General features: G+C 44.3%; 2 protein-coding genes across 5 annotated transcripts in view; one reads left to right on the top strand and one right to left on the bottom strand.

Moving 5' to 3' along the window:
* THAP9 (THAP domain containing 9) overlaps positions 1-882 on the bottom strand; it is a 27,027-nt gene extending 26,145 nt beyond the window's left edge. For all 3 annotated transcript variants that reach the window (XM_044436905.1, XM_044436907.1, XM_044436906.1), the window contains exons 1-2: positions 698-882; positions 337-532 (exon numbers count right to left, since the gene is read on the bottom strand). In XM_044436905.1, the coding sequence (XP_044292840.1) occupies positions 337-532; positions 698-777 (276 nt within the window). In that variant the 5' untranslated portion in view covers positions 778-882. The remainder of the gene's footprint in view (positions 1-336; positions 533-697) is intronic.
* ARFGAP2 (ADP ribosylation factor GTPase activating protein 2) lies at positions 806-19,139 on the top strand. 2 transcript variants are annotated; one of them, XM_044436908.1, is made up of 17 exons: positions 806-1,055; positions 1,577-1,695; positions 5,107-5,179; positions 5,475-5,606; positions 5,698-5,778; positions 6,873-6,975; positions 10,003-10,059; positions 10,655-10,699; positions 11,334-11,386; positions 13,479-13,615; positions 13,855-13,986; positions 14,756-14,884; positions 14,977-15,108; positions 16,066-16,192; positions 16,306-16,396; positions 16,587-16,705; positions 17,183-19,139. In XM_044436908.1, exons 1-17 carry the CDS (start codon positions 855-857, stop codon positions 17,201-17,203), a joined length of 1,752 nt encoding a protein of 583 aa, XP_044292843.1. In that variant the 5' UTR covers positions 806-854; the 3' UTR covers positions 17,204-19,139. The 2 variants fall into 2 exon arrangements, with proteins under 2 accessions (XP_044292843.1, XP_044292844.1); XM_044436909.1 differs by lacking the exon at positions 10,655-10,699 and having other exon boundaries at positions 809-1,055.

Below are 19,139 nucleotides of genomic sequence, written 5' to 3'. Positions count from 1 at the left end.
AGATGGTAAGACTGCAAAAGAACTTGGGACAAAATAAGAGTCAAAGCAAATACAACAGGACATGATGAACTAATGTCTGGATTTTGGTAAGGGCATTTTATGTGCTGAAAAAATATAATCTGTCACAAGTTGTATCATCTTCCATAGCCCACAATGGAAGTGTGATTCAGGATGCACAGGTTTCCTACTTCAGGCATTATTCCAACAATTGACTTGAATAAGGTCTCAAGTCCAATATAAAGATCCTAAAGTGAAATCAACACTCTCCATATACTGTGGGACTTTCACTATTCACTAGCCCCGTTTAGGATAATTCTCTTCCCTTTGCCATGATACCTTAAAGGAGAAGACTGAGGGGATCACACCAGCCTTCAGCCTCTTCTGCCCTCCATAGATCTCAAACTCCTCCTGGCTGAAGTGCTCTGAGCACAGGCAAGCACCAGAACCTGGGATCCACAACTTCCTGGAACTAGGCTCAATGCGATTCACAGCCAGTATCCACTTCTTCCTCAGTTCGTGAGCTTTGGGGAAGCTACGGAAAGGAAAAAACAAATGAAAGAATTCGCTTTTCCCACGCTGGAAAAGGAGCTGTGGCGAATGGTGACACTGACTGCCACAAAGCCCTGCCCCCAGGGCTCAACGCTTAGTCTCCGTCACCCTTTCCGAGGCCCAGTGCTATAGGACCATAAGTCCTGACCTGTGGAACGACAGGCCCTTAGCGCGGTTCTCCCGGGTGTCCCGGTTGGGACAGTTAATGGCAGAGCAGGCTTTGGGCATCGTCCCCTGCTCCACAGTAGCTCCGGGGCCCCAATACTGGTTCTCGACCAACCGCGGCCTACTTTGCCTCGCGTGTCATGGCGGTGATACCAACAGCTCGCTCTGAACTGATCCTAGAGAAGACCCGTCTAGGGAAACACCCTCGCGAGCATTGGCCCTTACGGCGATCCGTTGCCAACTGCGGTGGTTGTTGGGAGAAAGAAAATATGGCGTCTGGGCCCAGCAAGACGGAGATTCAGACGCTTTTCAAGCGGCTGCGGGCTGCACCGCCGAACAAGGTACCGAGTGCGCGGTGTTAAAGGAGGAAGCTTTTCGGTGGCTCTCCGGCGTTTCTTTTTGCTGGCGGCCGTTTCCGAGGACAGCCTCCTGCCGGTCCCGTCTCAAACACCTCCCCCCCACCCCCACCCCGGCGCGTTCTGTACCGTGGCCACCGTCACCCACCGTCCTTTTGTATCAGGGATGGTGGTTAGGTGTTTGTTTTTTTTCTTAAAGGGACGGAGCGTGTGAGTTTAAAACCGTCGCTTAGTGGCGGAACATCGGGTTTGCGTACCAAAGTTACCCGGTGTAAGCCTTGCTAACTTTGATTTTAAGAGGCTGTCGAATATTAGGCCTGGGAATAACTTTGGAGAGCTGCTGCTACTCAGACTAGCCAGTGGTGGGCTGGGAGGCCGACGGTCAGCCTTGGTTTCAGGCAACATCGAATGACTAGTCTAGTTTCCCCCTTCCTGTGCGCTGTTACTCCATTTTCTCACCAGTGACTCTTCTTCCTCTTTCGAACTTTCTCTTCTGTTTCTTTTAGGCCTGTTTTGACTGTGGTGCAAAGAATCCGAGTTGGGCCAGTGTCACCTATGGAGTATTTCTTTGTATCGATTGTTCCGGAGTCCACCGATCGCTGGGTGTGCACCTCAGTTTCATCCGGTGAGTACGAGCTTCTTTGCCGTAATAGAAAATGTATTGGTTATAGGTTTCTTTCAAAGACTTAAATAAATAATGCTTATGGTTCATTGTGTAAGCTCTGGCACCTTGTCTAATTGTGATAGAATTAGTAGTTTCTTTTTCCAAAAACCATCTATGAATTCATACATTAAAAAAAAAACCAACCTTGAAGTAGCTAAGAACGATCTAACCCATTTCTCTCACTAGGCTAGCATTCTGCGTTTTGAAGACTTTGTAGCTAATGTGTACTACTTTTGGTGTAGAACTTTCCTGATGAGATAACAGGAGCTATGATTTACTGTTAAACTTGATAGTCAGAGAAGCAATGAATGCACTTTAGTGTAATCTCTTGCCTACCCAGAAATGTATATTTGCTCTTTTACAATAGGGGAGTTTTTTAAAAATAGACTTCAAGGTGTGATGGTTTAAAGAAACTCAATTTCATACGGTGTGTAAATGCATAAATGTTTGCAAATGTAATAGAACCATTTTAAATATTAGTAGAATGGTGTACATTAACTGATGGAGCTGGTCCACACAACGTGACAACCCATTTTAGGTAATTAGCCATGGTGGCTTGTTGTGTCATTCTCACTCAGACTGATTTCCACAAGGTGGCTTACTTTTTCAGCACTCTGGCTAATGTTCCTGGGGTTGTTCAGTCCATGAGTTTCTTGTGTCATCCAAACCCAAGAGAGCAGTTTAATTGTGGTTTGTGAGACTTAACCTACAAGTCATTTAGTAAAAGCAGCAACTGCCTGCTACATGCTCCACAATGGAAGGTGGGAGAACTAATATATTTCTGTTCTGGAGCAGCTGGATATTCAGAAAAATTTTGAAAATGTGGAAAGCACTGAGAAGTATCTGTTGAGCATTTAATAGTGGTAGAATTTTCATGTGTTCAAGCCCCTTTTCAAGAGAATTGGGTAGAGGTTTTTCCCACACCTATGGAAGAATAATTGACATAAAGTTCTGCAAGTCCTCCCTAGTTCCCCTCTCCAGGATTATATTAAAAAGTTTCCATTGTACTACATTCAGGCTGATTTTATTCATAGATTTCCTGTCCTCATATAACAACAACCTGTGGAGGTTTTAGCCATGGATTGTTGGGCCTGTAAGTGAGGGAAAAAGCATCAGCCCACTTACTACTTCCATTGTGAATCAGTTTTAATCAACAGCCTTGGAATGTCCCATGGCTTGCTGTAGTGTTAAACACCTAAGATTGTTGGTTAACCCACCAATGATCCAGAGTGTTGGTTTTGGACCAGCAGTCACATCCAGAAAGCCAGGGATGATGCATTATTATGTTGTTGATTAAAGCTGATTGAAAGTAGAAGCAACAAATACACTTACTTGTTATTGGCCCTGATGACTCATTAGTTAAACAATGCATGAATAGGTGTTACATGTGAACTAGGTTGATATTTTTCTGCTGCATGTGGGAGTTGCCTCTCTCATAAGATGAGAGGATGTGCTGTGATTGTAAAACCTTTCCATTAATCTTAGTTTCATGTATGCAAGTAATGATTTTGTTACCATAATCAAATGATGAATATATGTGAACCTACTCTTGAAAGTCTGTTTTTTCATCTTCTTTATTAGTACATCTGTTCACTTACCTGATTTCAGCTTGAAAGCTTGCACTTGCTCTCACAGAAGTAAGTCAAGTAAAAAAAAAAAGTCAAGTAAAAAAGTATTCTAATTCTTGAACTTACAGAGTAAGGTCTTCAGCCCTTAGATTTGCTCTTAGTCTGTAACATTCCCAGTTCTCTTTTGGTGAACGGAAGTAGAATTCCATGTTGGGGCAAATGGCCTTTATCTTCTGTGATTTCAGTTGAGCTAGCAGGGCATTAGCCATTCCTGGTTGCTGTGCCATGTAGCAGAAATGTGAGGAGTTGGATACATAATGGTCTCTTGGTATTTAATGGCTGATAATACCATATTGAGTAAAGCAACTCATACATTTGGACTAAAGACAAATTTCATGGATGCGAGGAGACCACTTGTGTTCACTTGCGCTTCTGAATCTGTGTATTAAATAAATGATTGCTCAAAATACAGCCTTTCTTCCTGTGCATGCACATGTTACCATAGTCCTCAAATTTGCAATCCTCTGGGGCTTTGTTATATCCATCTGTTTGAGTTCTTATGAGAGGCAGTGAGATTGAATAACTAGAAATGTTTTCACCCCCATGTCCCAAAATGTATTCACCATGCCAGCACTTAAGTAACTGGATAAATTTGTCCAGCCCATTTTATTCAAGCTGAAACTGTCTGGAAGCAAGTTTATTCATTCAGGTAAAAAGAGTTCAGACAACTGAGTTCAATGCAGCTAAAAGTCTACTCATTGTCATGAGTACTCTCCTATAATCTGTGTGGATATGGTGTGTCTTTAATTCCAATCCTATTAATTAATGTCTCACTTTATTGTGCCCATGCTATAAGGCTCCTTCGTTGGACTAGGTGGTCCTAAGGATGAGATACTGGCATTCAAATGGTCTATGGCTAAAGACAGTAACATTGTCTTTCTATTTTAACAATAAACAAAATAGAAACATAGAAACAGAATGAGTCAGAAGGGGTATTTGGGCAATCTAGCCTGACCCCCAGCTCCAGCCGGCTGCATTTATGACTTGCCTACTATGTCCATGTCCAGCCTATCCTTGAACACCCTCACCAATGGAGCTTCAGCCACCTCCTGTGGAAGCCCATTCCATACTCTAGGAGTCCCAACTGTCAGAAAGTACTTCCTGGCATCCAAATTGAACCTTGGTTCCCTGGGCTTTGTTCCATTTGAACATATCCTGTTCTCCTCTGCAGGTGAAAACAGGCCTCGGCCCACCTCCACATGACACCCCCCACGTACCAACAGATTCCTCTTCTCCAAGCTGAAAAGACCCAGTTCCCCAGTCTTACCTCATACAGCTTCCTCTGCAATCCAGCCCCCATCCTTGTGACCCAATGCTGCACTGACTCTAAGCTGACTCTGCCCATATACTCTCAGTCACTAACAAATCGCCTCACTCACTCATCCCCCCTTTTACCCTCCTTGCTCCTCTGCAACTTACCAGCATTTAAAGGAACATACTCATAACACTTTAAATCATTGCACATATGAACTGCTGTCCCCAAGCTAACAAAGGAAAGAACTGATCAGCTTTCTCCCAACCTAGTGCCCTTGCGGTGTTTTGGGCTCTAACTACCATCAACCCAGCCAGCGTGGCCAATGGTCTGTTATGATGAGAGCTGTAGTCTAAGGACACAATTGAAGAAGGCTAGAATAAGTGGTTTGAGGGCCCTAGTTATGAATCACGTCCAGCTCTATCATATTGACTGAACATTTTCAGTCTAATCTTGTGATCTTGCTTGAGAGAGTTTTTCTTTTCTTATCAGGTCTACAGAACTTGATTCCAACTGGAGCTGGTTCCAGCTGAGATGTATGCAAGTGGGTAGCAATGCCAATGCGGTAAGGAGTCATTTGAATTTAGTATTGTTTGGTCACATGCCTGGATCCTGTTAGTATGGGAGGTGGCTGATGTTGTATTTTAAGAGGAAAATGCTCAACAAGCTGTTATTTTAAAACAAATAATACGACATTGTAAACTTTCCTTGAATTTCTGAAATACTTTGATCCAAGTAGAAGTGAAGCCATTATAAGTCTTCGTTTGAAATCAAACCCTCTAGTTGCAAGATGTCCTTCACTCTTTTCAGTATGTTTTCCCCTTTTTGTCCTGGAAAGCAACTGCAACTCTTTTTTTCAGATCGCCTTTTTCCGTCAGTATGGCTGTACCACCACAGACGCCAGTGCTAAGTATAATAGCCGTGCAGCTCAAATGTACCGGGAGAAGATCCGGCAGCTGGCAAGTGCTGCCATGGCCAAGTATGGGAACGATGTAGGTACAAAAGGACATGTGCTCAGTTGAAAAAGATGAGGAATCATGAAGCTTACTGTTTCACCCAGCAGATTACCCTCTCCTTTTTCAGCTCCTGATTGATGGGCTGAGTGGAACTCCAGGTCACTCTCCAGAAAAGAGTGATGCTGACTTCTTCCTGGAACACACACAGGTAAGATGGGCCTACTGTTCCATCCAAAGTCATATTTGATGCATTGGCTGGAAGTTGTATAGATCAAGAATGGGTTTTAACTTAGCCTCTTGAGATAGTAGAAATTGTACAGAAGAACTTAATTGAGCCATCTGGCTCAGTGAGTTGGGCCTGGCATATTAACTACGTTGTGAGCTGTCAATGGATATATGAAGTTGTGTTATATCAAGTCAGTTCAGTGCTCTGTTTTGCTCAGTTTTATGTGGTCTAACTTTCAGTAGCTTTCCAGTTTCTCAGGCAGCAGTGATCTTCCTAGCCCTCTTAAACAAGAACCTCTAACTGAAAATTGAACCTGGGATTCCTATGCATGCCAAGCCTGTGTCCATTTAGAGGCAGGCCCTTCCCATTTCGATAGTCTCCTCAGTCTTCCATTTAGAGGCAGGCCCTTCCCATTTCGATAGTCTCCTCAGTAAAGATAAGCAGTAGTCTGCATTTTTACAATGTTTCAGAGACGTTGTATACTCCCACATACTAAATCCTGGAAGGAAACAGACAATGACTGTTGCTTTGTATCCCACTTGTGATCTTTTAAGAGGTTTCAGACTGGCCAGTGTTGGAAATGGACTGCTGAACTAGGTGGACCATTGATCACATCCACCAAAGCCACGTTGTGCCTTTTATCTGGAATACCTCCACTCTGAGATGAATGACAGACTTCCATTTTGACCTTCAACAGGAAGTCCCATTGATTTCAATTGAAGTTCTGTGTAAACATGCCTAGAATTGTAATTCTAGTGCTGTGAGATGGGTGCTTTTGTGCAAAGGTATTTGGCCAAGGAACAGTTATGTCCAAACAGGTTTGCAAGTATTTTCAAAGCCCTAGGTGGGCTTGCCTGCACTCTATTCACAAGAAGCAAGAGTGAGATTAAGATTACTCTGGGGTGTATGTTAAATACTTGAGGACAACAGTAGTTCTTACTGGCTTTTATGCACTTGAAATCCATGTCTAATTAACCAGGGTTTATAATAGTTACATTGTTTAACATCTAGATTGTGACTAATCTGACTGATCCAAATTGCTGAATCTCTCTGTGGGCTGCTTCTTTGTCTTTAAGGCAAGTAATATCTGGGATGCCGCTGAGATGGGCCAGAGTATGGCTGTGGCTTCACTAGAGATGGACAAAGCAGCAAAGCCATCTGAAAACAGCGAGGTTTCACGTGAGTACTACTATCAAAGCCAAATAAATATGTAGCTCCAGTACAGAAACTGCCTAGACATTGCTGGGGAAAATTCTTGTTCGTACTTGTTTTCAGGATAAATGATGAGCACAGGATCTTTTCAGTGATACTTGTAGTGTGATCAGAGAAGATAAGAAATAATTTAGCTGATTCATGCATGTTTTAGGGAGTGCCCACAACCATCGTGGTCAGATCACTTCCTGGTGAGGTTTGTGCTCGAGAGCGGCCTCTCCCTCTGCAAGGGTGCGGACCCGATTGTGTGGGTCCGCCCCCGGAGCCGGATGGATTCCTGAAGGCCCTGGGGAAGTTTCCGGCTGACAAGACTGGTGCTCCTGTCGAGGCTCTGGTCGAACTGTGGAACGGGGAGATGACCAGGGCTGTGGACACGATCGCTCCTAAGCGTCCTCTCCCACCGGGCAGAGCCTGCTCTTCCCCTTGGTATACACCTGAATTGTGGGCGATGAAGCAGGTTGGGAGACGGCTAGAGCATAGGTGGAGGAGATCATGGGATGAATCTGACCAAACACACTTGAGAGCCCACTATCGGGCCTATGCTGTGGCGGTGAGGGCAGCGAAAAAGAAGTTTTTTCCGCTTCCATTGCCTCCACACAATGCCGTCCGGCGGAGCTTTTTCGAGTGGTGCAAGGCCTGGTTCGCCCGGTTCCACCCTCAAAGGCCCGCTGTGATGACTTTGCCAGGCATTTCAGGGAGAAAATCGCTCAGATTCGTCACGAGCTGGACACCACTAATGAATCAGAGGTTTCTGGGGAGACACCAATGCTGCCGTCTGGTCCAGAATTATTGGATGAATTTCAGTTATTACGGCCCGATGATGTGGACAAGGTGCTTGGACGAGTACGTCCCACCACTTGCCTATTGGACCCTTGCCCGTCTTGGTTAATAAATAATTCCAAGCACGGGATTGGGACCTGGATCTTGGAAGTGGTTAACGCTTCTCTGAGGGAGGGTCGGGTGCCTGCGCCTTTAAAGAAGGCAGTAGTCCAACCGGTCCTGAAGAAAGCATCACTGGATCCAGAGATGGCCACTAACTATAGACCTGTGGCCAACATCCCGTTTCTGGGCAAGGTGTTAGAGCGGGTGGTAGTGGGGCAACTTCAAGCACTCTTGGATGAAACTGATTATCTAGTCCAGCTTCAGACCCAGGTACGGTACTGAATCTGCCTTGGTCGCCCTGTACGATGACCTGTGCAGGGAGAAGGACAGGGGGAGCGTGTCGCTGTTGGTTCTCCTGGACCTCTCAGCGGCTTTCGATACCATCGACCATGGTATCCTTCTGGATAGGCTAGCGGGATTGGGGGTCGGAGGCACTGCTTTGCAGTGGTTCCGCTCCTATCTCAACAGCCGGTTCCAGAAGGTGGTGCTGGGGGACTATGGTTCTCAACCCGGAGCTTTCATTGGAAGCTCAGGTGACAGCAGTGGCGATTAATTAAACAGCTTCGGCTGATTAATCAGCTGCGCCCCTACCTGGAATACGACTACCTGGGGACGGTGACAGACGCGCTGGTGACTTCCCGCCTTGACTTCTGTAACGCGCTTTACGTGGGGCTTCCCTTGAAGACGGTCCGGATACTTCAGTTGGTTCAAAATAGAGCTGCCAGGCTGCTGACGGGGACTGGGCGTTATGTTCACACTGGCTTCCCATTGAAGTCCGGGCCCAATTCAAGGTGTTGGTGATGACCTATAAAGCCCTAAACGGCTTGGATCCTGGTTACGTGAAGGAGCGCTTACATCCATATATGCCCGGCCGCCCCTTGAGATCTGCGGGAGAGGCCCTTCTCCGGGAACCCTCTGTGAAAGAAATTAGGAGGGTAGGTACTCGGAGGAGGGCTTTCTCTGCGGTGGTGCCCAATCTATGGAATGTGCTCCCCAGAGAGGTCCGCCTGGCGCCGTTGTTATTTGTTTTTCGGCGCCAGGCGAAGACCTTTTTATTTAAACGTCATTTTAATTGTTAACAATATTTGCTTATTTATCTGGCCAGGGCGACTTCTTTTATATTGTTATTTATTTTATATTGTTGGTTTTATATTGTTATTTTTGTATTTTATTGTATTTTATTCTGTGCTGTGAGCCGCCCCGAAGCTTCGGCAAGGGGCGGCATAGAAATGTTTAAATAAATAAATAAATAAATAAATAAATAAATAAATAAATAAATAAAATTAACTCTCATTTGAACACATTTCTAGCAAATTACTCGTTAGAAAAAACCCGTTTATCCTACTTGAAAGCATTAAACTAACTAAATAAATTTTGCATTCTTACCTCCCTACTGGTCAGGGGCTGGGAACTTGGATTCTCTGCCCGTGGTTGAATGTAGGAGCTGGCTAGAGGAATGCTCTTCCAGCTGGCATCTCAGCCAGGGAGCCAGCTATGTTCCATCAAAGCTTTCCCTGACTAGGAAAGCCCTCACTGGAACAAAGCTTACCACTTTGTTCCTCTGTTGCCTTCCACACATAGGGGAGGAAAGGCAATGGAGGAGCAAAGTGGATTCAACCAGTCATATTCTTCCTTCTCATTCCCTCCACAGGAAAGGCAAGGGAAAAGTGAAGTAGCTTAACTGCAGCTCTGTTACTCTTCTGACCAATCTCTGTTTTAAAGAAGTGGCTCTTTAACATTTTGGAGGCGACCTTGCCTGAGACTGCATGGGCCAGATGAACCAACTGGTCGGCCACATTTGGCCTGAAGGCTAGAGGGTCCCTAACCATGTTATGGGTGGTTGTCATGTGTCATGTGCTTTGCTCCCAGCATTTTCTTCGTAGTCTCTGCTGGCTTAGCCAGATAATTTCTACTTGGAGTCTTTTTGAACAGGCATGAGTGATGCTCCTAGAACATCACTTTTGTGAAACTAGAAGAAATCATTGCCTTGACTGGACAACTTTAATTACTTTTTAGAATCATTGTAGTAGATGTGGAAGTATATTTTCTTTGGTGTAGATTAACTGCCATTAAAATATTCATGCACAGACAGATATGTGTTTTTGCCTGTAGAACCTGACCAGGGTCCTTCTATTGACTCACTGTGCACATCTCCCAAAGGCTCTTTTGGTAAGTGGAAGAATGTCTGTTTCCCTTGACACATAATACATAGCATTTGGGCAGGCACCTGGTACCAAATTTTCCACACCCAATTATGATAGGCCTCTTTGTGGAGGCCTTCAAAGATCTCCCTAGTCATTCAGGGGCCTGACACAATTAGCCTGCTGCTTTTCTGTTATTCTTGGCTGGACCTTTTTAATTATCTTTTTATTACCCTTTAATGTTATTTTATGCTGTTTTAAATTAATTTTTAATTCCTGTTAATGTTTTTATCCGCTGTATTTTATTGTTTTTATACTTCGTTGTAAAGTGCCCAGGCAGCTTTGGCTATGAGTGGTATAGAAATTAAATATTATTTCCTAGTGCTGTAGTTTAAGAAACGGGGATATTTTTGTCAAAATGAAATGTATATGGAGTAGGGAAAAGGGGAGCTTACAGACACATAGCTTGTTCACAGTCCAATAAATAACTCTGCCAGACTTACACATCCTGGCCTCTGGTCTTGCTTTGGACCTCTTGTTGATGGTCAGACATCAGAGCTCCAACTATACCTAGAACTCACCGTTTTTGTTTCCCAATATATGCGTGTCTTTTTCTCCTTCAGACGCATCCATGTGTCTGTCTCCGCAAGGGTCTGCTGCTGCCAGAGGTAACTGGCTAACAGCCTACACTTGCTACCTATGCCTTTGCCTCCATTCCTGTGGTTCTTGTTTGTCCGTCTTGTATCCTCAAGTCCTTCTGAATGGAAAGCAAGGTGCTATTACGCGCCAAATGAAGTTGAGCATACATTGTGCTCTATGGCATTTCTGCTGTCAGCCACCTGGGCACAGATGGTTCGAGTTGCAGGGAGGCATTTTAGCTTTGGCGCTGCTTTGAGTCTTTTGGAATTGCTAAGTTCTTTGTATCCCAGGCACACTTGGGATTCTTGGACAGCAGTTGTTAAGCAAATGTCATTTCTGGGAGAACTGAAGTTTCTTTTCTAAACTGTGTACTTTGAAGCACCTTTCTTGGCATGATTTTATGCTGCTTCTCAACTGGGGAGGACCAAGAAACTGTTAGTCTGAAACTGCATGGTGTGCTCTTTCAAAATGGCTCTGGATTTCTGTGCACTGCTGCCAGGACTGTTGGCATTAACAGTTGGCAATATGTATTAACCATATATGGTACACTTGCCAGCCCTTGTGCTGGAAGAGGCTGAAACTATTGCTGCTTGTCTTGGTACTAACACCAGGTTCTGTATTGAAGCCTTTCGTTCCTGTTCACTTACTTCTTTCTTCTTACAGAAATCAAACCTTCTCTCATTGGAAAAAAGAAGCCAGGTGCTACAAAGAAAGGGGTATGTCTACAGAAAGGGACTTTGTCTCTCTGCTTGCATGCATCCATTTTCTTTTTCCAGTTAAGTCTTGCTCCCTGGTATATTGCCACCTAGGGGGTCCTTTGGCAACTATCCTGTTTGCTGTTTAGTTTTGTAGACTGATGTGGATTTTCCCTAATGAGACTCACTTTCTTATTCCTTCTGTATGCTATTTATGGTCAGCAAAACTGTCTAGCTTTGGGGATGGGGTGATTTGAAAACCAGTAATCATTCAGAATATACCTAGTTCATGAATTGGGTCTTTATTTCTTGGATGGCTGTTAACATGAGTTGTGTGCAACTATTTCTAGCATAGAGAGAAGTAGTATCAAATTGCAAGGTGCCATGTTGCTTAAAGGAGCTGGAAGCTGTATTTGTTTAAATTTTATTGCTTGCTTTTCCTTTTAGGCTTGGGATATAGAAAATAAGAAATACTGCTTATTTGACTGGGCCCATGATCATTAAATGCCAACACAAGCACCTTTCCAAACATTCTTGGGCTTTAATGAATCTCTTAATGGCATGGATTGAGGACAATCTTGCCTCATACAAAGTCCTAATATCATGTTCTTGCTGTTGAATTATGGTGTGCCAGTGTCATTCAGAGAACCCTTATGATCTCTCTTCATGTTTGCAGTAGAATAGGGTATGAGGCAATTAAACTACATTCAGGTCCTGTGAAGGTTTATGGCTTATGCAGAGAAACGATGGCTTGAAATACCAGTATACAATGTTCCTGGTGGCTTTCTCCTGTTGGGAGGCAAATGATTACACTTTCCCAACAGCTGCAAGCATTTGAAGGCTCTTCTAGGCCACAGGTGGAAAACCTCAGGCCTGGAGACCGATTCTAGCCATCCAGGATTTCATAGCTCACCTTGCTCCCTTTCTCCCAACCACCACTGTTTTTGTTGCTTCTTGATTTTTTTGCAGTTTTTCCCCATTAAAAGAGTGAAATGCCTCTTCTAACCTTAGTTACTGGCAGTAGGAGCTCTAAACTGCAGTAGGCTGGTATCTTTTGCCTTTCTGCTTATTCTACCACTGGCACACCTGAGAGCTTCTCCAAAATTAAATTTAGCCTCAAGATTGACAAAGGTTCTCATCCCTGTAGAGTATCTTGGAGTCTAAATGTACTTGTTTATGACATTTACCTTATCTTACTGAGACAATATAAGATCTTTAATAATTAACCAACAAATCAGAACAACTTCAATGTAGCACAAGCTCTAACCATACGAAAAACAGCAGGCTCGTTAGAAAGCTGCCAAAGAATTTCAGTTATCTGGCGCTGTCAAATTTTCGTGGGGAGTACAATCCATAATGTTGGTATTTAAAACATTGGTCTTAATGTTTTTATTGGATCTGTGCTGTTAAATAAAGGTGCACATTTCTTACCAGACTATATTAGTGAGAGGTACCTTTGACAGCTACTGCCATCTCACTCCTTCCTGGTTCCCTGCGCTTAGGATCATCATCTTGAGATACCAGGTCCCAATAAGAACCCTTCTCAGGAACTGCCAGTTATCACTACCTCATCACTGACTCAATTTTCGCATGCCCACAACCAAATCTTTTGCATATAGAAAATGCAGGGATGAGTTTGGAAAACTGAGGAAGAGATTTAAGACTGTTAATCTCATAGCATCTCAAAGCACCACCACCACCTCCTCCTCTTCATTATTATTGTTGTTATTATTACTATTAAATCTATATGCCACCTTTTTAGTTCTTGAGATGAACCCAGGGCAGCTTACATAGCTCCACAAGAACTCTCTGAGGTTGATTAGGCTGGGAGTCCTCACCTGACCCAAAGTCACCCGTGAGCTGCATGGTTGAGTGGGGACTAGAACCTGCATAAAACAAAGCTTGCAACTTGGAACATTGTTTATCCCTCCTTTCTCAAGTACTCAAATCAGTCCTGAAATAGCAAAATAAGCTAATGTCAAGATTTGCTCATTGAATTTCTCCATTCCTCTTAAGTTTGTAATGATTGCTTCTAATGAGCTTAGTATTTTAATGGTTGAAAAGGTTTAATGTAATCCTAGTTTTCTTGGAATCCTTATTCTCTTACTTCCAGATGGGAGCCAAAAAGGGTCTTGGAGCTCAAAAAGTGAGCAGCCAGAGTTTCACTGAAATTGAACGGCAGGCCCAGGTGGCTGAAAAGCTGAGGGAGCAGCAAGCTGCAGAGTACAGGAAGCAAGCAGAAGAGTCTATGTGAGTGAGGCACATTTGTTAGCAGATGGCTAGGTTATTCACAAAGTTTTTTACTCAGACTCCTGGAATGGCGACATGCTAGCATGTAATGCAGTGGTTCCTTCTATTGAGTAGGCCATTATACTTCCCTGGTTCTCCATTTCCTCAGTTCTACCCTTATGTTCAAAATTTTGAGGTACCAATTTAGGTTATATGGCGTGCTCTGTATGGCTGCTGGTTGATACCACTGTCTCTCTCAGAGTGGCCTCGATGAGACTTGCCTACCAAGAACTGCAGATTGATCGGAAGAAGGAAGAGAAGAAGCTTCAGAATCTGGAGGGAAAGAAGCGTGAACAGGCTGAGAGGCTGGGCATGGGCTTGGTGTCCAGAAGGTACTTGCTGTGCTTGAAGAACAAAAGGAATATTCTGGGTGGGTGTCCTTGTGTAATGTCAGCTCCAAGGTCACTTGGCCATTCTGCTGCTACTGTCTCACTTGGCGAGTGTATTGTGTTCAAGAAACCTGTCTGTGGTGAGCTGAGTCCTGGAGTGTGGGGTGGCTTGTGAATTCACAGTCTTGACAGCAAACCATGAGCTGTACCTTTTCAGCTGTACCAGTCAGAAGACTGTTCCTTTCCTGCAGATCTTTAGCTTTTTTGTGGCACTTGTCCTACTGCAGCATGCCTCTTTTATAAGGAGCATGATGCAGAGCTCTTCTGCATAGCATCCTGGTGCCCTCCAGTGGTGCCAGGGTGGAGGGGCACATCTGGAGGGCACCAGGTGAGGGAAGGCTACGGTACAATCTGGAGGGATCTATCCTTGGAATATGCGACACTTGTCTTCAGATGCCTTTATTTCTTAAGTACTTTAAAAAGTCCTTCCATGGTATATAGCACAGTATTAAACATGACAAAACCCCACAATTGAAAGCCTGCCGCTGCTTTTCCCATGAGCTGGCTTATGCAAGGCATCATATGAAGGCAAACAAATGCAGCAACCTTACTGGAGCCAAATAGGTCTGATAAGTATCTCTAGCTGTCTTCTAACCCAGGTACTAGTCTATCTGGGTCCTCTTTTAATGGCAACGTAGTTCTACTGTTGGGAAGCAGGTGTTGCGCTATGTAGAGCTCTGGAGGGTTTTAACTTGGCGTGTCTTCCTTCTAGTTCCATCTCACACTCTGTCCTCTCTGAGATGCAAGTGATTGAACAAGAAACACCAGTAACTGCAAAGTCCTCTCGGTCTCAGCTGGATATGTTTGAAGATACCGGAAGTTTCACATCTGGACCACCCAAGTAAGACTGACCTTTCTTTGCAGGGACTCTTCAGTCTTGTCTGATGTTTCTTTATGTAGCAGTGAAATAATCTTCCCTCTCATGTTTTCTAGGTACAAAGATAATCCTTTCTCTCTAGGAGATGCTTTTGGCTCACAGTGGGAAACTGACAATTCTTCCTGGGGGATTGACAAAGAGGAGGAGGCAGATATCACTATCTCCAGTATCCGGCCTATTGGTGACAGGTAGAACACATGAATGCATTTCTTCCCAGAATAGAAAGTTGCTTGAAGGAAGGGCTTAGGGGCATGTAGTATTGCTTCTCAACCAGCAGTTAGGCCTTTCCAAAGCATTTTGCCTAGACCACTTTCCAAACAACAAACTAAGCTATAATATGCACCTAATATATTTTTAAATGAAAAAGTATCAACAGATGGATGACCGTTGAACTAAGCTACTGAGAACTTCCAGTGCCATGAGAGAAATTGTGCTTTTGCTGACTTGAGAACTGAGGGCTAGTTTAAACCATGCTGGCTTGGGATGACAGAATTCGTTGTCAAACAGCTTGGCAAAGGCTGGCTTAAATGATGTGGTTCTGCTTTTTCTAACCTGGGGACCTTCAGATGCTTTGGGCTTCAACTCCCTCCAACCCAGCCAATCTTTTAGAAATGGTGGGAACTTTAGTCATAGAATCATGGAATAATAGAGTTGAAAGGGGCCAGAAGGCCATCAGGTTCAAGCCCCTGCTATTGCAGGACAGTTACACCATCCCACTCAGTTGGCTGTCCAATTACTTTTTGAATATTTCCAGTGACAGAGAGAGCACAGCTTCCCTAGCTAATGGGTTCCATTGCTCTGGCAGTGAGGAAATTCTTCCTGGTGTCTAGTCTAATACAAGATGCTGTGCATTGGTTGCTGTGCTCTATTTCATTTGTGTTGCTTTTATTGTAAAACCATCCCAAGACAGTAGTAGTTGGATGGGATATAAAAGCTTTAAATAAAATAATAATACTACAGCAAGCGGGGCGCCAGTTTGCCGAAGACTGATCTGAATCTTAGTTCAACTCGAATCCCTTTGGCTATCTATGGGGGGGTGCAGAACTGTCATTAAATTCTAACTATGAGAGTCAGGTGCACAAACAATCTTGCTTGCCATGTACTCAATGCAAAGGTGTCAGTGCTTTCTCTTCCCTTCTGTTCAGACCCACCAACAGAAGAGAGACAGAGAACAAGGTCTCAGTAGTGGAGTCCAATGAAGCTCGACAGAAGTTTGCAGGAGCTAAAGCCATCTCATCTGACATGTTCTTTGGCCGGGAAGCTGATGCTGAGGTAAATGCTGTGTGCAACCTCTACCGTCAACCTGTCTTTTTGGCTAGTACAGCAGTAAGTCACCTAGCCACCTGGCCACCCTCAGCTTGCTTCTTGTACCTTCTGTTTTCCAGTACGAGGCCAGATCTCGACTCCAGCAACTTTCGGGCAGCAATGCCATCAGTTCTGCTGACCTTTTTGGAGAGTCTGAGACAGTGAACTCTGGTATGTCCCTAAACAAAAGGAGCGATGCTTGTCCCTTTGAAATAGTGTCCCAGAGGTGATTGCTCTCAGAACATCACAAGACCATGATGGACTTGCAGTCTGGGACCTCAGCCTGTAGCTTTTAGGAGTTACTTCCTTACATGGTATAGTTGCCTAATGGGTTCATGCTGTCATCTGTGCTTCCCTCTAGGTGGTGTATCAATTGGAAATGTATTGCCTGCTGCTGATATTGCCCAGTTCAAGCAAGGGGTGAAGTCTGTGGCTGGCAAAATGGCCGTTCTGGCCAATGGTGTGATGAACTCCCTCCAGGTGAGGTTTGTGGAGAACTACATACTTGCTGTGTAGACTTGGCAAAAGGATTGAAGTGTCACCAAATGTACGCTCTGATAGCCAAGGCCATAAAGTTTGAGCAGTATGTGATATTTTTTGTAGATACATCCCTTAAAGCATGTCTGGAACACCTATATGATCAGTTTACTCACTCAGACAGGGACCTAGATGTAGACTCCAGTCACAAAAAGGGGCTTCATATTCCTCTTTAAAAAGCTGCCTTTGTTCAGTGATGGGGCTTAAGGCAAATCCCATTCTGGTCTTCTCATGTTCTTGCTGCGTGTCTCACGTTAACTCTGCCGAGATTTCCACTAAAGAGGCCGGAGCTCAGCAGGATGGCCTCCTTAGCTGCTAAGCTTTGAGACGGCTTCTGTATTCAAATACTTAGAAAACTCTCGTAAGGTTTTCAATAATTTGCAAAGTTCTCTCTTGCTTTCCCTCCCACCCACCTCTTAGGATCGCTATGGCTCATATTGATGATTCAAGGGAGTGCATACCTCGTGACCATCAGTGAAACATCACTTACACTTGAATCCACCTGGAAAACCTCTACAGGATTACTTTTTGACTGAGCATGGCTGGGGGCTGCTTGAGAAGAGGAGAAATGGACCTGGCACTAGTTCAAAACTTCTCTGGACATTGTTTTGTATTGGAAACAAGTATTCCTTTGAAACCCTGCGAATGGAGCATGGGCCTTCCAGAGAACATCCCTCTGCTGCTATGCACTGACAGGAGTTGCAGATAGGCCACTGTGGTGTTGTTCTTTTTGGTGTTATCTGACTCTGTGACTGCTGTTGATGGAACTAATATTGTGGAGGCAGGAAGTACTGTTCAGTGCTTTGCACATTTCTTCACCTGGGGAAATTGCAGTAAACGGTGCAGTGGTGGGGCATCCCTAGTGTCCAGACCATCTTCTAGAACAGAGGGAAATTCCTAGTTCTACATACTGGACTTCTTACTGCATCTTTGAAGCAATGGGGTATAAGCATATCCTTTGTGGGCAGTGGCTTAAAAGCCTAAATCTTTAGCAAGCAAAAAAGGGTCAAGACATACTCAAACTTGGCAAAAATCTTTGCAGTGTTTTGCAAATGTCATAGATGACTGGAAAATTGCATTTGTCCTCCCACTTCCACCCCTGGCCACCATGGACTGATGCAGTAGATGGGAGGGGGCTTGTTGATGGCGCAAAAAAAAAGAAGGCTGGCGGGCCTGCAGTTTCAAAATAACTTGCTGCTTCCCTTGATTGGCACTCTCTGGTTTCTTTTCAGACCTTGAAGGAAACTAGGGATGGAAGAAGCAAGAGAGTGGCCACTCATTCCACTGGCTCAGCTCCATTTCTGTTGTTGTGCAATTGCTGCTACTGCTGCCTGCCCTTCCTTTCCATGGCTTGCACTGATGGAGTTGCCTGACTGTCATAGCTATTCCGTGCGTGGTGTGTGGGGAAGGAAGTCAATTCAAGAAATGCTTCTTCCTCCAGTCCAAGCTTCCCTGCCATCCTCTTCAAGCCTATCATTCTGGGATTTTTCTCTGACTCCAGTTAGAGAGTCAGTTGAAGAGAAAACTGGAGCACAAAGTGCTCTGGTCTATCCCAAAATGCTACTTGGACGCTCAGGACTGGAGGAGGTTTCCTGTCACAAAACACCCTATTGCATCTGTATGCCTTACCCTCTATCTTGGAATTGGTTATAGTGTTCCACCAGAAGTGGGATTCCCTCAATACAATGGAGGGCTAAAACAAAAACGTGAAACTATTTTGCACTTGCATTGTGTAATTGTTGCTGCTGCAGCTGTAGGTTCTTCAGGAAGCCTTCATCAAACCTACTATATTCCTTAAGATAAAAAGAGCATCTAATTTTTTGTAATGGAGGAGAAACTACAAGCACTGTGCTAGTTACAATGCCTTGGCTTTCAATAAGATAGTGTTAGTTGGAGCTGAGATTACCAGTGTAGCTTGAGGACCCACTTCTTGAGGAAGCAACATCTCACCCACTTCCATAGTTGCAGAATCATTCATGTGATTGACCTGCCTTTTCCTTGTGTATTTCCTGACAAGGTAAATGTCTGCATGAACTTACTGGAAATCTCTCTCCCATTTCTCTTTCTCTCTACGTTTTTTGTTCCCTTATTCTGAAAATGCACTGATGTTTGACTCTTGACTATTGCAAATTTGTCTTGAAGCACTTGATCCTTCCCTGGGCAGGGGGGTTGCAGGAGCTTCAGTTCTGCCCAGTGCGTTCAACTCTGAGACTAGAAGAGGATTCTTTTCTTGGGCTGTCTGTGTACTTTGAGTTAATGGTAGTATTAATGAGCTTTGTGTGGCCAGGGTTGGGCCTCTGCTGTGTGAAGGTCCAGAGCAGAGTGATGAGGATCCCCCCCCCATAAAAAAAATAAAAACAATTGCCTGTGTGTTCTA

The sequence above is a fragment of the Varanus komodoensis genome, unplaced genomic scaffold (assembly GCF_004798865.1).
Source record: "Varanus komodoensis strain SLA01 unplaced genomic scaffold, ASM479886v1 scaffold3, whole genome shotgun sequence".
Lineage (NCBI taxonomy): Eukaryota > Metazoa > Chordata > Lepidosauria > Squamata > Varanidae > Varanus > Varanus komodoensis.
The sequence above is the reverse complement of the archived record's forward strand: the minus strand, read 5'-3'. Positions and strand labels throughout refer to the sequence as shown.